The sequence below is a fragment of the Schistocerca gregaria genome, chromosome 3 (genome assembly GCF_023897955.1).
Source record: "Schistocerca gregaria isolate iqSchGreg1 chromosome 3, iqSchGreg1.2, whole genome shotgun sequence".
In the NCBI taxonomy this organism is placed as follows: Eukaryota; Metazoa; Arthropoda; class Insecta; order Orthoptera; family Acrididae; genus Schistocerca; species Schistocerca gregaria.
Genome location: NC_064922.1, coordinates 894,771,337 through 894,796,160, shown reverse-complemented (window position 1 = coordinate 894,796,160; position 24,824 = coordinate 894,771,337). Strand labels below are relative to the sequence as shown.

General features: G+C 40.7%; 1 protein-coding gene across 8 annotated transcripts in view; it reads right to left on the bottom strand.

Moving 5' to 3' along the window:
- Positions 1-24,824, bottom strand: part of LOC126355143 (WASH complex subunit 5) — a 165,418-nt gene that overhangs the window by 64,027 nt on the left and 76,567 nt on the right. For all 8 annotated transcript variants that reach the window (XM_050005334.1, XM_050005336.1, XM_050005335.1 and 5 more), the window contains 5 exons: positions 19,879-20,015; positions 19,635-19,752; positions 19,432-19,551; positions 10,374-10,609; positions 6,692-6,943 (listed from right to left, as the gene is read on the bottom strand). In XM_050005334.1, the coding sequence (XP_049861291.1) occupies positions 6,692-6,943; positions 10,374-10,609; positions 19,432-19,551; positions 19,635-19,752; positions 19,879-20,015 (863 nt within the window). The remainder of the gene's footprint in view (positions 1-6,691; positions 6,944-10,373; positions 10,610-19,431; positions 19,552-19,634; positions 19,753-19,878; positions 20,016-24,824) is intronic.

The following is a 24,824-nucleotide window of genomic DNA, read 5'->3' as shown; positions in this document are numbered from 1 at the left end:
AACTTAATGTTCGGATGGCAAGAGTTCAGATGTAGCAGGAACTCATCTAACTTCCTTCTACCATGGGGCCAGATGACAAAGGTATCATCCACATACCTAAAAAAGCACTTGGGTTGATATCTGGCTGAAGAGAGTGCTTCCTCTTCAAACCTTTCCATAAATAGGTTGGCCACCACTGGTGATAGAGGGCTACCCATCGCCACCCCTTCTGTTTGTTCATAAAATTGACCCCCATATAGGAAGTACGTCGATGTCAGTACATGCCTGAACAGGTCAAGGAGAGCCCCATCGAACTTCTCTCCAATAAGCTCAAGTGACTCCTTCAGTGGTACACGTGTAAAGAGAGACACCACATCGAAACTAACCATGATGTCTGTGTCTGTGATGTGTTGCTGGCCCAGTCGATGTAGGAAATCCTCTGAGTTCCGGATGTGATGTGCACATTTACCCACATGTAGTGTCAACATCTTCTTCAGGTATTTCGCAGTAGGGTAAGTTGCTGCACCAATATTGCTGACAATAGGTCGCAGTGGAACCCCATCCTTGTGAATCTTGGGGAGTCCATAAAGTCTAGGGGGTGTTGGCGCTTTGGGACGCAGCTTCTTGATGACTTGTTCAGGCAGGCCTGTCTCCTTCAACAGAGCCCTGGTCTTTTTGTCCACTTTCTCTGTAGGGTCGCCGGCTATTGACCTGTATGCAGGATCCTCCAGAAGTTGTTGCACCTTTCTGTCATATTCTGTTTTTTGTAGGATGACTGTGGAGTTCCCCTTGTCTGCAGGCAACACCACAATGCTGTAATCCTCCCGGAGTCGCCTCAGTGCCACCCTTTCATCACCTGAGATGTTGGATTTGGGTGGCTTGGTCTTGGTGAGCGCCCTGCAGGTTTCTCTTCGGATCTCTTCGGCCACACTAGAAGGAAGTGTGATGGCCACTTGCTCAACTGCACTGACAAAGGCTGTGACAGGAACGTTTCTAGGGGTCACTGCGAAATTGAGGCCCTTGCTAAGTACTTTTAAGGTGGTCTCATCGAGCTTCTTGTCAGTTAGATTGACCACTGTGCGTGTGTCCACAGTCTGTTGCACCTTGTTGTTGAGGCGCTCAAACTTGGCTAGCTGCCGTGCCATTGACTTCTTGCTGGTGCATTCTGCTAGAGACCAGGAGGCACCATCAACCTGGTCCCAGTCTTGAGTGGTTAAGGAAGCTGCTATAGTTAGGTGAAGATACAGCAGTTCCCTGGATGTCAAATCCAATCGGTGGCGCAGGTCGCGCACTCTCTCTCTAACGGCCAAAACCGGCGCCGACGGCAGTCGGAACATCCGCGACTGGAGGGGTCCGTTGAAGCCGAGTCTGGCGGGCGCGGACCACAGATGGAACACTCGACTGGGCGCGGACCGATTAGGGAACGCCCAGCTCCTCCCAGGCATAAATACTGGACTCGATCGACCCAAGGACCAGTCTCAGGTAGCACCTGAAGAAGACAGCGAGGTACGCTGTTGAAATATCGTGCGAGAACGACGCGAACATCCGGCTGGATTCCCGAATATCCAAGATGTCAACAGATCGCCGGGAAAGCATGAAGAATTACTCATTTTTTTTTGTTTTATCAAAACATTTCCTGCCCTGAAATACAGGCCTCCAAAGATGACACAGTGAACACAATTTTCAAGATGTTAATTTCGGAAATTTTTTTAAAATGCAGTATCTCTGTAGCAGTTCTAGATATTTTGTTAGAGCCTTTTTTAAATTTGAAAGATAATTGCTTTATGACTACAATGGTCTCCTCTGTTTGGACATATCTGTCAAAGCTCTTTTACTGCCGTCTTTTGAATCTTTTTTTAATAATTTACAGATTTGCCCCCCCCCCCCCCCCCCCCACCATAAGACTCCAGTCCAGAAAAGTTAGATTTTTTTCTGTTGATTAGTACCATGTAGTATTATATTCTCTTCAAAGGAGGACTTCCACTTTTACTTTGGGCAGGTTTTATATTGTAGTTGTTCAGTGCTAATTTGTTTACTGAAGAGGCTTCTCTGAAATCTGAGACCATCCTGTGAGTTCTGTGTTTTCGTGAGGAATTTCCAGTTGACACAGTTGCAGTGTGTTCTGCAAAAAGAACTGTTTGAATTGTCTTCTGACTAGAGCCACAGGAGACTATTTGCATATCCATAAATGAGTGATAAGTAAGACAAACAAATACACAGACTTTGTTCAGTTTGGGAATAAGTGTTCTCATTTGAAGACTCTGTTTCAAAGTTAAGATTTTTCCAGTGATGACTTTTGTGCTCTAAATGTTTTGACAGAATAACAACAATGATACTATCTGAACAAGGTGAAGCCTCCCATGGTGTAGATGATGCAGATTTTGCATCAATAAAGGAAGAATTAAATACCTTGAATCAGTGAACTACAGAGGTAGGTGTTAGTCCTGTTAAGAAACTGTGGTTATTGAGGTCTAGTGATAAGCTCTACGCATCAAGAAAGTGCAGAGCAATTACTAAAGCTATGGATGAATACACTACAGCAAAACTGACCACATCTTCAGAAGAAAATGAACCAAAACACTCTTGCACCTCTCACCAGGAATTTTTCACATATATCAAATCAGCTGTTGAATATTGTGCATCCTACAGTGAAAAGCTGCAAGTTTTAATTATTATTCAAGAGACATTTTCAAAGAAAACACTTTTGTACCATGTTCCATCAGTATCAAAGTACATGGTAGACAAATCAAGAAATGTGAGATCTGTAAAAGGAGTCTTTGGAAGACCAGGTCCCTATTATTGCCATCCTGTAGAAGCAGCTCAAGTTCAAATAGTGCAGACATTTTATCTGGAAGATAAATGGGAGTGTTCTCGTCAGAGTTCCAACAAAAAAGACCCTATAACTGTAACCGTTGAAGGTCAAAACATTGTGAAAGTGAAGAGGTGCATGACTCACCATATTAAACAAACTTTTGCAATTTATAAGAGGAATTATACAACTTCACATATTGGAAGATCAAAATTTTGTGCACAAAGACCTAAGTGGGTAGTTCCACACCCATCTAGAGATGTTTGTTTATGTGTGTAATGTGCAAATTTAGAGCTGATTGTGTGGTAACATTGAAAAACTTACTGGAGCACATGACACATAACATCTTGGTTGGGCGTGTGAAGTCGTTAGTAGTCTGTGATGTAAAGCAAGAGACTTGTTTGTTTCAAGAGTATGGTGACTGACCTGGGCAGGGAGGTCTGTCTTTACAGACACTTGGCCTGGAAGACATAGCAGATAACTCTGCAGAAATTACATACGCGACATGAGAGGAAAATAAACTAATTAAGAAAACTGTTGTCTCTGACAGTTTCACTGATGAACTTGGTAAATGGTCAGTGAAAGCAGTAACACACCAGCATCTGAAGAAACTGCAACAGTGACACATTGCAGAAGTGAAAGGGTGTGTACAGGCTGAAGTACTGTGTTTCATGCTTCATTGTGATTTTGCTGAGAACTGGATTGTAATTCTCCCACAAGAAGTACAAGGGTATCATTGGAGTAATGACCAGGTTTCAATTTTTACAGGAGTGACATATTTTCAAAACAAGACCACAACAGTAGCAGTTATAAGTGATGACACAGGACATGACTCAGCACACGCTTTGCTAGTGATGTACAAAATTCTTCAACTGCAAACTGGGGTAGAGAAGATCATCATTATTTCTGATGGAGCTCTTAGTCGTTTTAAAAATCGTTACTAGCTGTTTGAATTGTGTAAGTCGCTTGTGCCAACTGACTAGCTATAGGGTGCTACTAGTCACAGGAAGTGTCCCTGTGATGGTGTAGTAGGCCTGCTGAAGCACTGTGCTACAAAAATTAATCTTTCCAGTCCACATACAGCTGTGATTCAGAATGCTGAGGATTTTCGAAGAGTCTGTAATGATCACCTGCTTTATTTCATTGTTGATTGTCCTTGGTGTTGAAGAAAAAGCGTTGTTATACTGGCTGAAAAGCGGAGGGTGTAAGTTCAACACTGACTACTTTAAATAAAGTAGCCGACAGGTGCACATTTGCATTTCACAGTTCTTTACTTTCACTGTTCACCCCCCCCCCCCCCCTCCCCACAATAATACACAGTTACTTGGCTAGTCGACTAATTTTTAACTTTCGATAAGCCTCATTATAGGTTGCAGACAAACATCCACATACTGCTACAATAGTTTACTGTTGAACATCTATGAGCAGTAAAAACCTAACTATACATTCCACAATCTTTCAAATAAATTGAATAGACCCTGTCATTGTTTTAACACATGGCCTATTGGTGTAACACTTATTTCACAATTAAGTTGATGCATTGTTGTTAATCTAACCAACATGGATTCTGTGCCTGAAACTCGGCCGTGGACTGACTGTCTCGGGACCAAAAATTAGGCCCTTATAATTATCACAAAAATAGGCAGTGAAACTACACACTGTTTGATGCTTAATTTACAGAAATTACAATTAAAACTTAGCTCATTCTATTAAATTGAACACACCGTAAACTTCCTTCTTTTTAACAGTTTCTTCTACTCAAAAGTTAAGCTGAATGATTTGTTTAAATCGTGAAATTAACAAATATCATTACACAAACAATACTTCTGACAAAACTGTTAATTATTTTGGAATTAATTAAAGGCTATCTTTGCTAACATGTTTTCAAATAGAGCCAAATAGATCCTCCAAATGTTTGCAATCAGTACAGTTTATATTTGTTTATAAGTCAACAATAGAATTTAAGTTATGAAACAACTACTGAATTCACCCTATGACAAAACAAACTAACTAGGCATAGTCAAAATAAATTAGAAAATCAATTACATACATAAAACTAAGTACAAAAATAAAATAGAAAGAAACTTCCACATGGGAAAAATATATTAAAACAAAGATTCCAAGACTTACCAAGCGGGAAAACGCCGGCAGACAGGCACAAGAACAAAACACACAAACACACACACAGAATTACTAGCTTTCGCAACCGATGGTTGCTTCTTCAGGAAGGAGAGGGAAAGACCAAAGGATGTGGGTTTTAAGGGTCCTTCCTGAAGAAGCAACCATCGGTTGCGAAAGCTAGTAATTCTGTGTGTGTGTTTGTGTGTTTTGTTCTTGTGCCTGTCTGCCGGCGTTTTCCCGCTTGGTAAGTCTTGGAATCTTTGTTTTTAAACTAAGTACAAAATTAGATCTGGTGGTATATTCTTTATGACTAAGGACCAACTTATTTCTTTTATAAAAATGTAGATTATACTCACATATGTTAATGATAATTAGTTGGACATTAAAAAATGAATTTTAAGAGGGCAGATGGCAAAACAACAGGGGAAGTAAAATTATCCCAGCTTGCTTCGTCACAAGTCGTGAAATCTTACACGTCCACAGCCCTCATTCTTTTGTCCAAAGAGGAGATTGAAGAAGTCTGAGAGCAGAAAAAAGAAGAATGGTCCAAACAAACTACTCTTGTGAAACGAATTCTGAAGACACACTTTTGGACTCAAAGTGAAGGGCAAACTCATTTTGCATGCACTTCAAAGAGCAAGAAAGAAGAAACTTCATTCGTTCAGCCAGCACCTCAGAAAAAAGATGGATAATATTCAGATTCACAACCTGACAAAGGGGATGTTTGTAGTGTGTGTATGACTGACTGGCGGATTGCAGAAATTATAGACACTAGTTATGAGTTAAACAAAATTGTAGTGAACTTTATGCTACCATATGGTCCAGCTGCTGGATATAGGTTTCCAGCTGAAGCACAGCAACAATGCCATCAGTGCTTACTTCCTGTTCACAATGTTTTGAAGACTGTAAGTGCTCCAGTTGCTATTGGTTCAACAGGAAGGCATCACTCTATAACAAAGGAAGATACTGAAGCAGTGGGACACATTTTTATTTCACTGACTGGCTCATTTCAGTACAAAACAGAGGGCACGGAAGTTGTACCTTTCACATACATTTTGGAACAATTTAAAATGTTTGAAACATGAGTCTCTTACTCATTTTTAAAAACTAAAATTATGTTAAATAAGACTAGGTTTTTATGAGCCTGTTATGTGATAATGTGGTAATAAAACAGATTTTATGTATGGCAAAAAATTTCAATTGTTTATAGAACCTGTTCAACCCAAAAGTGGAAGCTCTCCTTTTCAGGGAGTGTAGGATTATACAGTACTAATAGGTAGGGAAAAAAAATTAAATAAATAAATACAAGAAAAGAAATTGGCATTTCTGAAAAAAAAAATTCCATACATTATAAAAAAAGTTCAGAATGCTATAGTGAAAGAACTTTGACAGGTAAGTCCAAATGGAGGATTTCTTTGTAATCATAAAGCAATTATCTTTCAAATAAAAAAGCCAGCAAAATTTCTAGAGCTGTTCTAGAGAAACAGCATTCTAAATTTTTTTCCAAAATTTGCATCTTCAAAATGGTATACGCAGAGTCATCTTTGGAGAGTTGGATCTCGGAGCAGAAATTTTTTTGGAGAAAATAAAAAAAATGTGTGTTCCTTACTTAGTCCTTCATTTTGACATATGCTAAATTCAATAACATCCTAGACTATGAAGGTAAGATATTTCCTACCCTAGCTGAATTGATATGGACTATGCCTTATGCCTTATGTAACAAAAAATAAAATGATCCTTAACCGAATCCTGCATCTTTGTAGATGGGCAGTGACAATATACCTCATGGCGCTCTTCTAACTGTGCAAGCTCTCTCAGCCTTTCTTTCTCTAAACGTGTTGGCAATTCCTTTATGACATCTGTCTGCAGATGCACAATACGAGCCATCAACCCAAACATTGTTTCTGGGATAATGTGTAGCACACGACGAACGTATGACACCAGCTCACCAGAGTAATACTGTGAAACTGACACCATATCAGCACTGCGAGCTTGGTTGATTCGTAACAGAGGAATCTCCAATGCAGATGAAAGCTGGAACAAAAATTACATGACATGGCAAACAGAATCAGTTTAGATATAAGTGGGGAAAATTATATTTACTAAAAAAGTATACTAGTTAGTAACACCACGTAAAGGAGGGTGGTGGTGGCAAATTGTGGCATTGGTAATACTAGTAGTGGATAATAATTTAAGCTGGCAGACTTGTAGAGTAGTAAATTCTTTCAACAAGAGACATGAGTGGGCACCCCGGGCAATAAAAACTGCTGAGAGTAATATTGTCTTGCATAATCAGCAAATGGACCACAAAAGGAAGGAATATTATGGTTTGACCACCTGTAAATGACAATTACATTGGACACAGAGCATAAGCCTGATTACAGGAGCAGGGGGGGGGGGGGGGGGGGGGGGGGGGACAAGCCCATTGCAATTAACATTTGAAAGCATTCACATAGATTTATGCAATGTGCTACAAAACAAAACAATGCAAGATCACTTCCTACATTGTAGGCTAAACAGAGTACATAGTTTGGTAAATTGTTACATCAATGTTCTGCCATATCTCAAACTGCAAAAGTATAGGATAGAAATATAAACCTCTTCTTATGTTATTCTCAGCTAAAACCTATAGATATCCCCACACTGATCACATATAAAGGAAAACTTTGTTTGACATTAACAGCGAAGGCACAAGTACAAAGTTTGATGACATTTATATTGTGTTCAGTTACAGAATGTATTGCTTTCACAGCCTGGAGGTCTGTGATATATATATATACCAAGTGGGAAAGCGCCGGCAGACAGGCACAATGAACAAAACACACAAACACACACACAGAATTACTAGCTTTCGCAACCGATGGTTGCTTCTTCAGGAAAGAGGGAAGGAAAGGGAAAGACGAAAGGATGTGGGTTTTAAGGGAGAGGGTAAGGAGTCATTCCAATCCCGGGAGCAGAAAGACTTCCCTTAGGGGGAAAAAAGGACCGGTGTACACTCGCACACACACACATATCCATCCGCACATACACAGACACAAGCAGACATATTTAAAGGCAAAGAGTAAGGGCAGAGATGTCAGTCGAGGCGGAAGTACAGAGGCAAAGAAGTTGTTGAAAGACAGGTGAGGTATGAGCGGCGGCAACTTGAAATTAGCGGAGGCTGAGGCCTGGCGGATATCGAGAAGAGAGGATATATTGAAGGGCAAGTTCCCATCTACGGAGTTCGGATAGGTTGGCATTGGTGGGAAGTATCCAGATAACTCTGATGGTGTAACACTGTGCCAAGATGTGCTGGCCGTGCACCAAGGCATGTTTAGCCACAGGGTGATCCTCATTACCAACAAACACTGTCTGCCTGTGTCCATTCATGCGAATGGACAGTTTGTTGCTGGTCATTCCCACATAGAAAGCGTCACAGTGTAGGCAGGTCAGTTGGTAAATCACGTGGGTGCTTTCACACGTGGCTCTCCCTTTGATCGTGTATACCTTCCGGGTTACAGGACTGGAGTAGGTGGAGGTGGGAGGGTGCATAGGACAGGTTTTACACCGGGGGCGGTTGCAAGAGTAGGAGCCAGAGGGTAGGGAAGGTGGTTTGGGGATTTCATAGGGATGAACCAAGAGGTTACGAAGGTTAGGTGGACGGCGGAAAGACACTCTTGATGGAGTGGGGAGGATTTCATGAAGGATGGATCTCATTTCGGGGCAGGATTTTAGGAAGTCGTATCCCTGCTGAAGAGCCACATTCAGAGTCTGATCCAGTCCCGGGAAGTATCCTGTCACAAGTGGGGCACTTTTGGGGTTCTTCTGTGAGAGGTTCTGGGTTTGAGGGGATGAGGAAGTGGCTCTGGTTATCTGCTTCTGTACCAGGTCGGGAGGGTAGTTGAATCCATTGACACTTACATGGTGTTTTTCTTAATTCATTCCATGCACCTTCCAGAATAAATAATGAAGTTAATGTAACTATCTCACTACTGTTCACTTTCAGAAGTAAAACATGTTTGTTGTGCCAGATGTAGCTGATAACTGCTGATAACTTAATGCAGATGAGTAGAAAAAACAATTCCGTAACGTTCAAACACAGCATTAGTAGTCTGCTGCTTGACACAGTCATGTTGGTAAAATACCTGTGTATGTGTAATGTTTCAAAGTGATATGTACTGGAACATCCAAATAAGGATGGTAGTAGCTTAGTTGAATGATCAACTTCGGTTTATTGGGAGAATTTTAGGAGTATGTGGCTCATCTACAAAGACAGACAATAGCGCTATTTGTTCTTGAGTTTTGCTCACGTGTTTGGGCTACCCAACAGGTCAGTTTAAGGCAGACATCGAAGCAAGTCAGAGGCATGCTGCTATATTTGTTACTGGTAGGGTCAATCAACATGCGAATATTATGGAGATGCTTCACGAACTCAAAATGGGAATCCCTGGAAGGAGGACGATTTTCTTTTTGTGCTCCATCACATGCTTATACAAGTTGAGTATAAATGTAAATAAATAACTTTCGAGTTGGCTCACAGTGATGGGAGAATGTGGCTGTGCTGGTTAGTCATATGATTCCTATCCCTTAGATCACACTAACAACAAATGTTATTGCTACAGGCAGATCATTTACAGGATTGTAACTGACTACTTATTACCATTTAAAAAATTTTGTGAAACACTGCTGAGAAGATTTAGAGAACAGGCATTTGAAGCTAACTAAAGAATGATTCTACTGCTGCCAGAATACATTTCACCTAACGACCATGCAGATAAGAGGAATCAGGCCTCATACAAAGGCATATAGACAGTTTTCTCCTGCTATGCACACAAATAGAGTACGAAAGAAAATGAATAGTAGTGGCAAAAGATACCCTCTGTCATGCAGCATATGGCAGCTTGCAGAATATATATGTAAAAGTATATTTTTCTGCGCACACCCTGTGTGATTGTGACACAGTGCACACCGACCATATCGGACATCACATCCAGATACACATCAGCGTCCATGTTGCATGTGAGGACGGCTTTAGTTCCTGGGGGACTATTAATTAGAAGATTGCTTGGACTAAGCTAGAAAGTAGTGCTATACAAGGTGTTGGAAGGAGGGAACTGTATGAAACTCCTAAAGGAAGAACTACTTAGCTGCCTGGAATAAGAGGTAAGAGATGCACTAACGATGTTTCTGAATGTGGTTCAAAAAGAGATCACTACACCAACAAACATGCAATCCAAATTCTCTTTCCTTAGAGTGGTAGAAGTCTGACTGGAGAACAAACTTTGGAGAACCAAAAATCACAACTATCTCAGTTTAATTAAGTACCACAAGGGGCATAAACAGGGACAACATGTGAAAAGACATGTTGTCACAGCTGAATGAAAATCATTCTCTGAATAAATTTAAAATTCGTGGATCCATTTCATCTACTGTAATGAATAACTTAAAAAAATATCCTAAAGCATTATGATATTACTGAAATTACCTTGAGGAATGTTGCTCTCAGTTTTATCACAAGAGATGGGTCCTTCTTAATTCCCTGTTGCATGTAAGAAGTATACGGGTCAATTATCTCCCACGCATAGCTGAGATCTCCTACAATTTGCAATGTGATTAGGACTTCCTCTTTTATGTTTCCTGTCCTCACCATCTGCATCAGGAAACGCCTTGTGTCTACAATGAACTGCTTTACCTGCATATTGGCCTCCAACTGATGAAATGCTGTAGAAAGACAATTGTTAATTTAGTTGTGATAACATTATAAACAATAAATGAACAGTGCCATAAAAAAGTATCCAAAAATACCAATGAAAAGTTTTTATTCACGGCTTCCCTGCTTTCAAATGGGGAAAAGTGGGGGTGAATGATTCTGGTAGTACACTTCATACCCTCCACCACACACTTACACTTGTTGAGTACAAGTGTAGATAAAGAACTTCCCAGTTGACTCACAGTGATGGAAGAATGTAGCAATGCTCGTAAGTCACTTGATTCCATATACCATAGATCATACTAACAACAAATGTTATTGCTACAGACAGATCATTTACAGGATATTTATTTATTCACGTCAGAAGTACCAGGACACAGACTGCGCTGATTTAGAGATACACATATTTGTCTACATGAGTAATTCAAAGACATATAAATATAATAAAATGAACACATAGGGAAAAAGGAGTAAGAAATCAATAATTACATAAGATGCACAGGAGTAAGAAATCAATTTTTGCATAATAAACACATTTGCTCTACTTGTGTCCAGTATTTGGCAACATTGACTGTGTTGCTATAAGTCAAGGTCAGTTCCAGTCCTGTACAAGAATATGGGCAGAAACGACACTTCAGGAGATGGCTTGTAGTTTGTTCATCTCCACACTACCACAATGTGTTTCCGCCTTGTGCAATGTGCCATTTCTTCAAGTTGTCCTCCATTCTTGCAATGCTGGAGTGCAGTCTGCTCAAGGACTTCCATGTGCACCATCCTTCTTGGTGACCACGTGGCAGAGTTTCTTCAATTAAATCTCGCTCTGGATGGACAGGCTGTCTTTTTTTTCCACAGTTCAACCCTGGCTATACTTTGGTCTCTGCCAATTGGAACAGAAGACTGTAGAAAGTTCTTCCTGGACTTCAGTCGAGGTGGTGGTGGCTGATGTTCGTGCAAGGGGTGTGCCGGGTTATTGCAGATCTTTTGCCTCTCTCTGGTAGCAGCTATCTCGCGTCTAATATTGGGTGAGGCTATACCTGTAAGTGTATACAGCTTCTGTATTTGTGTTGGCTTCAGACAGCCTGTGATCAGCCTACAGGTTTCATTCAGGGCGGTGTCCACTTTTTTTGCATGTGTAAAGTTGTACCACACTGGAGTGGCATATTTGGCAATGGAATAGATGAGTGCCAGGACAGTTGTTCTTACTGTCTGGGGGTGGGTAGCCCATCCAGAACCAGCCACATTGCGCAGTAGACAATTTCATGATGAAACCTTGGCTTCAAGGTTGGTGCAGTGTGGCTTGAAGATCAGGGGGCGGTCCAGGGTAACACCAAGGTAAACTGGAGCACTGCAGTGTTCTAATTCCTTTACATTCGAGTTCACATGCAACTGTCGAGAAGCTTCTCTGTTCTTCAGATGAAAAGCACATATTTTAGTTTTTGGTGGATTTGACTTGAAATGATTTTCCTCATAATATTCTGAGAGAAATTTCAGAGCAGCAGTGAGATTTTCTTGTCTCAAAATTCTTACCTCTAGTTGTCAATGCCAGGTTGTCTGCAAATAGGAAGCTTCTTGTGTGGAGAGAAAGTGGTTGGTCATTGGTGAAGATATTAAATAGGAGTGTAACTGACTACTTATTTACATTTAAAATTACTCATCTGGGACAGAGCACCTAAAGCAACAAATCTGTTCAGCAAAACCGAGCAACAAGAATAGTGTGTAAAGTAAATAACTGCATATCCTACAGACACCTTTTTTATGGATCTTTGAATTTTTAAGCAGAGTTTATACCGAGTTTGAAATACATTTTGCAGCCATGTTTGCAACCTTGTTTGTGGCTACTACTGGTCTACCAATGTTTGCAATATGCTGCAAAAACAAAAATAGCAATTCGTGGCTTTACTGGTACAGATCAAAGCAAACATTGTTTCTGTCCTATTGCTTAATGTCATCGTATGGTGCTAGTGTTTATTTATGTCCAACTAACTTCAGGGGGACTTGTACCACAGCATAATAATTGTGTGGACTCACAAAGTTTGACAAATTCAAAGCCCTATTGCCATGTCAAAACAACAGACATTTGATCTTATCACACACTACTGATGCAGAGGGAGTGCCTGTGGAAGAGGTGAAGTGAAAACTATAAGACATTCTTATTAAAAAAGGAATCCATACAGAAAATTGGTGCTGTACATAACGTCCACAGTAATGGAGTAGAAATGACACTGAGGTCTCTGAGAACACAGTAGAAACAAATTTCTTCATGTACATTATAAGGTGGAAGTGAATGTATAAAGAGCACAGAGGAAGCATCAGTGAGTTTGGATCTAGCGTGGGGATCTATAGCAATACAGGTTTCCCATCATGTTTGTTAGAACTGACTATAGCATTAATGCAGAAGAGGTAGTAGACGCTGTTAACATAGAGCATTAGATTGTATATGACATAATATAAGTATTCAACATACAATAAAAGATAATTCAGTGTTATTTCCATAACTGAATTGCCTCTGCACAATCCTTTCACCAATGCTTCACAAACTGCAGGATCTATTTGAGATATGGCTGGTGGTGGTGGTGGTGGTGGTGGGGCGGGAGGGTGGCATCCTAATGAAGTTACTGAAAGTAGTGCCGTCTTCCACATTCAGGTCCCGCAGCATATCATTCCCTCCATGTCTGCTATAGTTTGTTTCTGTTCACACATGTTATTAATTCATTCTCTTGTCAAGAAATGGCATAGTACACAATGTGAAATGTTTGCTGCCATCTTCAGTGTTGCAGACAACGTGAATGCATACACAGAAGTGTTTGTCATTTTTGCAGACAAGGACATGAACAACAAACACAGTTGCAAACACATTGCAGACTTTGTTGAGAACAATGTTGGAAACAACACGTTTTTAAACTCAGTATAAATGTGGCATTACACTCACTTCCCAGCACTTTTACTCCTTAATGCCTATTGTTGTTGACAGTAAAAATCAGTACCAGATGAACAGTGATCTACAAAGCCAAAATACAAGACACACTATGAGCAACTCTTTCTACAGATTATCTGATTATCTAGATACAAAGGACAGAATGTTATGTTAGCAACATGCCAACGCCAGTAGCAGTGTTTGGTGCAAAGCTATGTGACAAATAGTGATGTACTGTAAACAGAACTATGTATTTATAGATGAAGGTATTGCTGCTGCTGCTGCAGCTGTTGTTTTATTCAGTTCGGTCCAGCTCTCCATGTTAGTCCAACATGTGCAAGCATTTTCACCCCTCCATAAACTGCTGTAACCTACATACATTTGAACCTGCTAACTCTATTCAAATCTCAGTCTCCCTCCACAATTTTTACAACACACATTTCCATCCAATACCAAACTGACATTCCTTGATGCCACAGAATGCGTCCTTTCAAAAAATACCTTCTTTTAGTCAAGATGTGACATAAATTTCTTTTCTCCCCAATCCAATTCAGTGTCTCCTCATTAGTTACATGACCTGTCCACCTAGTCTTCAGCATTCTTCTATAGCATCACATTTCAAAAGCATCTATTCTCTTCTTGTCTAAATTGCTTATCATCCAGGTTTCACTTCCAAACAAAGCTACAATCCAGAATAATACCTTCAGAAAACACTCCCTAACACTTAAATTGATATTAGATGTCAACAAATTCCTCTTTTCCAGAAATGCTTTTCTTGGTACTATGACAGCCTTCATTTTGTATCCTCTCTGCTTCGACCGTCATCAGTTATTTTACTGGCCAAATAGCAAAACTCACCTACTATTTTTAGTTTCACATTTTCTAATCTAATTCCCTAAGCATCACCTAAATTAATTTGATTATACTCAATTATCCCTTGTTGTACTTTTTTTGATGTTCATCTTATAACGCCTTTTCAAGATGCTATCCATTCTGTTTATCTGTTCTTCCAAATTCATTACTGTCTCTGGCAGAATTACAAGTTTTTACTTCTTCTCCCTGGAATTTAATTCCATTTCCAAATTTATTCTTGGTTTCTTTCACTGCTTGTTCATTGTACAGACTAAATAACACTCAGGATGGATTACAATCCCGTCACATTCCCTTCTAAACTATGGTGTCCTTTTTATGTCCTTCGCCTCTTATAGCTGCAGCCTGGTTTCTGTACAAGTTGTACATAAACTTTTGCTAACTATATTTTATCCCTGCTCTCTTCAAAATTTTGAAGAGTCTAGTGAAGTCAACACTGTCAAAAGATTTCTTAAAAATCTACAAATGCTGTGCACACAGGTTTGCCTTTCTTCAAGTTATTTTCTAGGATAACTCATAGGGTCAGTACTGCCTCACGTGTTCTTAATTTTCTCCAGAACCCAAACTAATCTTCCCTGAGATCAGCTTCTACCAGTTTTTTCCATTCTTCTGTAAATATTTTACAATCAACTGACAGTTCAGCCATATTCACACCTGTCAGCACTTTCTTTTGAATTAGAACTATTACATTCTTCTGGAAGTCTGAGTTTGTTTAGCCTGTATCATATATCTTGCACACCAGATGGAATAGTTTTGTCAAGCTTTCTTGTAATATGGATCCACAGCTTCCATAAATATTTTAAATCTGACAGAGCAGATACAGCACAAATGCCGTATCGCAACAGTGAAATACAAATGATACCATATTTGCTTTCAGCTGTTACTGTTTTTATTTCACTATTGTTCTCATACCAAAGTCTCAAGAACTGAAAATAAATACAAGTGGGCAAGTGTATCAAAAATGAACAAATACAATTCATGTAACAAAAGCCATTTGAAAAGGAACTTAATTGAAAAAATTCAATTACATTAAGAAAAAAGTTGAGAAAAGTTGAATGGCCACACAACAGGTATATTTTGAGTAATAGTAACTTTAACAATTTTTAAGTAGCTTTCTTGAAATATTTAATGTAACTTTTCTACTTAGAACCACATGAAATGAAACTATTAACAAACTTAAATGGATAACTCAGGATATAAAAATGGAAGAGAAAACTCCACAATGAGCTGAAATATTATAAAGACAGACATTTTACTGAGTATAATATGTCATTATAAAGCTATATTTATAAAGTTGTGAAGGCATCCAAACAAATGGCAAACAAAGTTAATTGTACAGCATAAAAGTAAAACAAAAGAAGTGTGGTCTGTTGTCAAATCTGAGTTAGGTGTTAAGAGTTAATAGTAATGAAACATCTAGGATTAAAGTAGATGATAGCTTTATTGTAAACTCAATAAAGTATCAGAGTCTTTGAAATGAATTCGTCATAAATGTGACAAAGACAGAGATATTGATGTAGCACAGTATCAGAGTAAAGTAAATTCCTTTGTACTCCACCAAGAAGCTGGATATCTTACAGATTTTTAAAAAAGTCACAATAAAGCATGTGGAAAATGTTATATCATCATTACAAAATAAAAACTCTGCTGGGTGGGATTGGATACCCACAAAAGTAATTAAAATGGTGTGTTGAAGAAAGGGTAGAGGGAAGACATGGGAAATGATTGCCCTGTTTCTATTATTCCAGTCCTGTCAAAAGTGTTAGAGAAAGTTGCTTGAAACTAAATCAAAAACTATTGGAAAAATGATATTATTATAAGTAATCAAGCTGTATTTCAACCACGAAAAAACACTCTGGATGCAGTGAATAACTTTACTGAAAAGATAAGCAAATCATTGGCTCAGAGGAGTAAAGTTGCAGGTATCTTCTGTGATCTCACAAAAGCATTTGACTCCGTGAACAATGACTTGCTTATCTACAAATTAGACAAATACGGGATTAAGGACAAAGCTCTAAATAGCCTCACATCATACTTACACAACAGAAAACAAAGGGTAGTTATCACTGCAGATGCAGTGAATTATGATTCTAAATGGAGTACATTATCAGAAGGCTCCATTTTGGAGCCAGTCCTGTTCCCGTTCTACTTAAATGACTTGCCCATAAACATAAATTCCCCATCAGTTCTGTTTGCATACAATACTTCTATTTTAATTGAAGATGATGATGCATAAAAAAATTTCGAGCTCCATTGTAAGCACACTGGATACCTTAGACAACTGGAACCAGTTAAATCGGTTGAACTGAACATTTGACATAGAAAGGATGGCAACTGTCAAAATGTTGACACACTTTCCATGTCAAATGCTCCTTCCCACACAGCCTTGGCATCTGAGGCAAACATATTTGTTCGGCTGCAAACTCTTTACAGCAATACACCACCATTCTCACCTCAGCCTTCACTGCATGTAACTACCCCACCAGCCTAGTTAAAAACCAGATTTCCCGAACCATCACATCCAACACTGGTACTGCTGATCCCTTCACAAAACAGATTCAGAGCACACCATTGGTGACTCACTATCCTGGTCTGGAATGTGTTAATCAGCTACTTCGACAGGGCCATGACTCCCTAAAATCATGCCCTGAAATGAGATCCATTCTGTCTGAAATTTTGCTCACCACACCTGGAATAGCTTTCTGTTGCTCTTCCAATCTCCGCAACATTCTTGTCAGACCCTATGCTCCTTATGCACCCATCTCCGTACCCTATGGCTCCTACCTTTGTGACCGTCCTTGCTGCAAGACTTGCTCTATGCACCCTCCTGCCACCACCTATAAGAGCCCTGTTAACTGGCAAAACATACACTATCAAAGGGAGTGCCACCTGCGAAATGACATGTCATATACCAGCTATTTTGCAAACACCATTCAGCCTTCTAGATCAGCATGACTACCATCAAATTATCTATGAGGGTGAATGGGCACAGGCAGAGGGTATATACTGGCAACTCACAATATCCTGTAGCAGAGCATTCTCTACAACATGACTTTCATGACCTCAGCACCTGTTTCACCACACACGCCACCTGGATTCTTCCCCTGACACCAGTTTCTCAGAATTCTGAAGGCAGGAACTAGCACTACAACATGTCCTTGGTTCTTGCCACCCGACTGGCCTTAATTTGTGTTAATTTCTTCCGTCTCAGGTTTTCTTCACTGTAACTACTCTTTGATTCACTTTGTTTTAGCTTTCTAGAGTCTTCATTGTCTTTCCCGTCTAACTTTCACTGCCCCCTCCCACCTCTGTTAGGTACATTGCTCTTGAGCTTCTCACTTTTATTAACTTGTGCACTATGTTTTAGTAGTAATCTCTGTCTTGCATATTACTCTGTCTTCCACCTTTAAGATCCCAGGTTTTCAATTTTGTCTGATGCAGCCCCCAACAATCAGTCTTTTCTTCTCATCCTGGACAGTAAGAGTCTCCCCTGATCCACGGTTCTCGGTGACTTTCCCAAAATCTACCCCTTTTCCTAGATCTCTCCAGTCCTTTTCCTTCACCCTTCTTCCCTTTTGCCTAAAGAAGGAGCTACTGGCTCCAAAAGCTTTCCAATCACGACAGTCTTATGTGTGTGTTCTGCCACGAGTAGATTTTTTTATCTATCCAATTAAATACACTAAATATTGCATCTCTGAAGAAAGCTATCCTGAATACAGTATCCAAATAACTTGTTGACAGTTATAACAGCATGAGTGTATTAACATGTGGTGTCACAGACTGGAACAATGAAAAAGCCTGCAAAAATCATTTGAGCTTTCGGACAATGTTCATCTTCCAAAATAAAACAATCACACACACACACACACACCCACACACACGGTGTAACTGGCTCAAGGGCTAGGACTCAACTGCAACTGCATCTGTCATGATGAGAATCATCAGTGGTACTGGAGCAACTGAATCACTTCCTCCACCAGTGTTTCGACCACCACTCATCATGGCGCGAATGAGGAATATCCTCCCCACCACTTCCACATTGGTATTACACCACCCACTGACCCTATGCAATATACTTGTATACCCCAATCCACCCATGGTCCCACGCCCTTTCTTCACGGCTCATACCTCTGCAATAGAACTGTAGTCAACATGGTGCAAGAAGATCCCGAAAGCCTTCAGCACTGTTGCCAGCTTTCAACTTCAAAGAGTTAATAGCTGCAGGTGAAAACAGTAGCCACCTACACAGTTGTGCAAATAATGAGGCACTGCCATAGTGATGTTCACAAAACTGCATTGGTTTATTAGCAGAGGTGCGGCCTTGAAGCTGTAGCAACCAGCCCACTGCGTCTGTCAGGGATCAACTCATGCAGACTCAATTACAGACGCAAAACCTGTCCTATACTTACTCCTATTCCCATTACCACCTACTCCAGTCCATCATAGAAATCTCCCACCTTATCAAAGACAAGGCTACCTGTAGAAGCAACAAACTAAACTGCAACCACTGTGCCACCATCTATGTCAATTAATTAACAAGTTTTCTATTTGCATTAGTAATCACCTCCAAACAGTGGCTAAGAGACATTTGTACCACCCCGTTGCTAAACATGTTGCCCAGTACAATGTGCTTCATTTTAATGACTGCTTCACAACCTGTGTCATCTGGTTTCCTCCAAGAAACCCAGGTTTTCTGAATTGCACTGGTGATACTTCTCCACACAACATATCCTTTGTTCCTGTAATACTCCCCCCCCCCCGGCCACAACATTCGCTAGTTCCTGTGCTGCATGTACTACAGGCAACCAACACAGCATATTCCCCCACCCCTATGCTGCTATCCCTCCTCTTTTTCCATCCCATGTATCACCATTACCATCATAGCCTATAAAAGCAAATTGCTGCAAGTGATGAGTAGCAGCCTGTCACCCTCATATTGTTGTCAAACATTAGGAAACACTTTTTCTAAGAGCAATCTGTACTTAAAAAACTGAGATACAGTTGATAATTTTTTCTTCTATCCTGACTACATCTACCTTTAGCTGTTACCTTGAACTTCATCAAGTGCTTGTATGAGACGAGCGATTTTTCTTCCAGAGGCTGCAGCATCGTCATGTTTCAAGGAATCAATTTGTTTGGCCATTGCAGAAAACCACATCTTCAAATTATCTGTTGAAAAATAAATTACCAAAATTCAATTTCTCGAGACTTATTTGGAATGCATAGTGTCAAGAGCTTTAAATTCAAAATACCATTTTTCTCCACTCTAGTGAGTGGCTTAGTTCCAGAAAATACTTCTGATAACTCTTGCATCCTTTCTCTTCCTTCCATTTTGTAGCTATCCCACTTATTGTGTTTCTCTAACAGTAACTGAAAAAGAGATTACTTTTAATAGCATATTAATGTTCATCAAGTTACAACAGAAGCATAGCAATAACATGATGAAACAATCTTTTCATTTAGATAGTATAACAAATTAAGTAGAACTCTACATACATGCTTAAAAAGATCCTTTATTTTTAGTTCAAACTCTGCTGTGTTTAAAAGCAGTTCAAACACCTGAAGAGGAGTGTATTTTGCATCATTTATTACTTGATCACGTATCTGTTTACACCGTTTATTTCCGTCCCATGCTGAAAAGTAATTAGTGTACATTGTTAGTTGAATGCAGAGAAATAAATAGCACTTTTTTCACAGTACCCAATAAAATACATCATATGTCCACATGCAAAAGCATTTCAAGTCCATATCTCATCTGTAATCTTTTGTTGATTGCTATGTGTTACCCTTACAACTCCTCCATCAAATTCACCCATACACACAAATTAAATAACTGACATTTTATTTGAATATGTTCAAAAGATAAAAAAATAAGGAGGGCATTATGAGGGAAACATGTATGTGGGCGCGCACGCGAGTGTATACTTATCCTTTTTTCCCCCTAAGGTAAGTCTTTCCGCTCCCGTGATTGGAATGACTCCTTATCCCCTCCCTTAAAACCCACATCCTTTCATCTTTCCTTTTCCTTCCCTCTTTCCTGACAAAGCAGCCGCCGGTTGCGAAAGCTCAAAATTCTGTGTGTGTGTTTGTGTGTTTTATTCATTGTGCCTATCTACCGGCGGTTTCCCGCTTGGTAAGTCTTGCAATCTTTGTTTATATATATAACAAAGATTCCAAGACTTGGAACACACAAACACAATTCATTGTGCCTATCTACTGGCGCTTTCCCGCTTGGTAAGTCTTGGAATCTTTGTTTTTAATGTATTTTTCCCATGTGGAAGTTTCTTTCTATTTTATATACACAAAAGTACTGGCAGGTGGATAGACACACACACACACACACACACACACACACACACACACACACACACACAATTCGAGCTTTTATACACATATACACAAAGATGATGTGACTTACCAAATAAAAGCGCTGGCAGTTCGATAGACATACAAACAAACACAAACATACACACAAAATTCGAGCTTTCGCAACCAACGGTTGCTTTGTTTAGCCACAGCTGTTGTTGGTAATGAGGATCACCCTGTGGCTAAACATGCCTTGGTGCACGGCCAGCACATCTTGGCACAGTGTTAACACCGTCCGAGTTATCTGGATACTTCCCACCAACACCAACCTGTCAGAACTCCAGAGATGCGAACTTGCCCTTCAGTATATCCTCTCTTCTTGATATCCGCGAGGCCTCAACCTCCGCTAATTTCAAGTTGCCACCACTCATACCTCACCTGTCTTTCAACAACTTCTTTGCCTCTGTACCTCCACCTCGACTGACATCTCTGCCCAAACTCTTTGCCTTTACAAATGTCTGCTTGTGTCTGTGGATGGATGGATGTGTGTGTGTGTGTGTGTGTGTGTGTGTGTGTGTGTGCACGCGCGCGAGTGTATGCCTATCCTTTTTTCCCCCTAAGGTAAGTCTTTCCGCTCCCGGGATTGGAATGACTCCTTACCCTCTCCCTTAAAAGCCACATCCTCTCATCTTTCCCTGTCCTTCCCTCTTTCCTGACGAAGCAACCGGTTGCGAAAGCTCGAATTTGTGTGTATGTTTGTGTGTCTATCGACCTGTCAGCGCTTTTGTTTGGTAAGTCACATCATCTTTGTTTTTAGATATATTTTTCCCACGTGGAATGTTTCCCTCTATTATATATAACAAAGATTCCAAGACTTACCAAGCGGGAAAGCGCCGGTAGATAGGCACAATGAATAAAACACACACACAGAATTTCGAGCTTTCGCAACCGGCGGCTGCTTCGTCAGGAAAGAGGGAAGGAAAAGGAAAGATTAAAGGATGTGGGTTTTAAGGGAGAGGGTAAGGAGTCATTCCAATCCCGGGAGCGGAAAGACTTACCTTAGGGGGAAAAAAGGATAGGTATATAATCCCGCGCATACATACACACACACACATATCCATCCATACATACACAGACACAAGCAGACATATTTAAAGGCAAAGAGTATGGGCAGAGATGTAAGTCAAGGCGGAAGTGTGGAGGCAAAGATGATGTTGAATGACAGCTGAGGTATGAGTGGCGGCAACTTGAAATTAACGGAGATTGAGGCCTGGTGGATAACGAGAAGAGAGGATATATTGAAGGACAAGTTCCTATCTCCGGAGTTCGGATAGGTTGGTGTTGGTGGGAAGTATCCAGATAACTCGGACGGTGTAACACTGTGCCAAGATCTGGCCGTGCACCAAGGCATGTTTAGCCACAGGGTGAACCTCATTACCAACAAACACTGTCTGCCTGTGTCCATTCATGCGAATGGACAGTTTGTTGCTGGTCATTCCCACATAGAAAGCGTCACAGTGTAGGCAGATCAGTTGGTAAATCACGTGGGTGCTTTCACACGTGGCTCTGCCTTTGATCGAGTTACAGGACTGGAGTAGGTGGTGGTGGGAGGGTGCATAGGACAGGTTTTACAACGGGGGCAGTTGCAAGGGTAGGGAAGGTGGTTTGGGGATTTCATAGGGATGAACCAAGAGGTTACGAAGGTTAGGTGGACAGCGGAAAGACACTCGTGGTGGAGTGGGGAGGATTTCATGAAGGATGGATCTCATTTCGGGGCAGGATTTTAGGAAGTCGTATCCCTGCTGGAGAACCACATTCAGAGTCTGATCCAGTCCCGGGAAGTATCCTGTCACAAGTGGGTCACTTTTGGAGTGGTTCTGTGAGAGGTTCTGGGTTTGAGGGGATGAGGAAGTGGCTCTGGTTTACAAACATTTCGTGTAAACTCGTGAATACTATTTCACAGCTTCAGTTCCTTTCACCCATTAAACAACCATCTCAGCTATTTCCAACAACTTTCGTTTCATTTCCATTCCCGTTTTTCCCAAAGGTTTAAACGTTATTATTTCTTCATCAAACAATTGTTAGCCTCATTCTCATAACCTGCCAGTACACAACCAGTCCTTTGAATACATTTACACGCATTTAAAAAAAAAAAAAAAAAAAAAAAAAAAAAAAAAAAAAAAAAAAAAAAAAAAATTCGATATATTTTTCGGGAATTTTTTTTCGAAACTTTTTTCAAGAAATTTTTTTCGAAATTTTCCTGAATTTCCCCACCCATTAACGTGTTTTGGAGACAACACAAATACCTAACCTTTGCACCCATTGTTGTTGACCAACCTAAGTTCACCACAGGTTCAATATAGCTCATCTCAAACCAACACTTTTTCGACTTTTTTTTACACCTTTATCTCTCCCCATAAATATTTCTATTTATTTTCACTTTTACCTCATATTTCCCTTTCCACCTTCTAATACCATGTCAACCTCACAACATCCCTACAACGACAGCATTAAATTTTATTTACATTCCTTCCGCAAACATGCCTTCTCCCTAGCCAGATTATGCTCCCATATTTTATTTACTCAGGCTTGTCTGACATTTGGCATTACCCCCAAAGGCCTCACACTTAAAGTTCCCATCTCTGGCTGCAATCCTTCTTTCCATCAGTCCTTATACCAGTTCCAAACAGCACAATCCATAGCCCTCACCCGCCTAATCCTTCACCTATACATCGACTCGGCCAATGAACACACCCATCAACTTCTATCCCAAATCAAAGTCCTCAATCTTTCCTGTCCCACATCCACACTGGCTGTTCATAGCATCCTCCTACAGGCCAACCGCAAATTAGAACAGCATGCCACCCTCCACCTCAAAAAAACTATCCAATCTCCTGGTTTCCCACCTCCGGAAAGGCAACTCACTCACCCTCCACAACCTTTCCAACAAACCTCAACCTCCTCTCATTGCACACCGACCCAGTCTCTCCCATCTACTCAATATCCCACTTCCAGCTCCACTCCCCCCAACACCTCAAAATTCTAGTCAACACAATCTGGAACCACAACACCCCAATTCAGTAGTTAACCTTTCCTCCAAACCTCTCTCCCAATCCAAAACCTCTGTCCTATCCAAAGGCCTCACCTTCAGCCCCACTCGCAGGTTCAACCAAACTGCCCTTGTCAAAGATTTACTGTCCTACACTCGTAGTCTCTGCTGGAAATATCACATTGCCACGAAGAAAAATAATCCTGATCCCACTCTTAATGATCCAACTCCCCAAGACACTATCCAAATTGAACCCTGCCTGGAACAGTTCCATCCTCCATCACAGCGGGGCGCACCTCCTCTTCCTCAAAATCACCCTCTCCAAACCTTCCCGGAATTTCTCACTTGCAGCCTTGCCTCTCAATCTTTCTTGAAAAACCTTAATCCTACTCCCAACATCACCACAGCCGAAGCCCAGGCTATCCGTGATCTGAAAGCTGACCGATCCATCATCATTCTTCCGGCTGACAAGGGTTCCACGACCGTGGTACTTGATCGTCGGGAGTATGTGGCTGAGGGACTGCGTCAGCTTTCAGACAACTCTACATACAAAGTTTGCCACGGTAATCCCATTCCTGATGTCCAACCTATTTATGGGTCGCTTAGAGGAAGCCTTCTTGGTTACCCAAGCCTGCCAACCCAAAGTTTGGTACAGATTCATTGATGACATCTTCATGATCTGGACTCACAGTGAAGAACAACTCCAGAATTTCCTCTCCAACCTCAACTCCTTTGGATCCATCAGATTCACCTGGTCCTACTCCAAATCCCAAGCCACTTTCCTTGACGTTGACCTCCATCTGTCCAATGGCCAGCTTCACACATCCGTCCACATCAAACCCACCAACAAGCAACAGTACCTCCATTATGACAGCTGCCACCCATTCCATATCAAACGGTCCCTTCCCTACAGCCTAGGCCTTCGTGGCAAATGAATCTGCTCCAGTCCTGAATCCCTCGACCATTACACCAACAACCTGAAAACAGCTTTCGCATCCCGCAACTACCCTCCCGACCTGGTACAGAAGCAGATAACCAGAGCCACTTCCTCATCCCCTCAAACCCAGAACCTCTCACAGAAGAACCC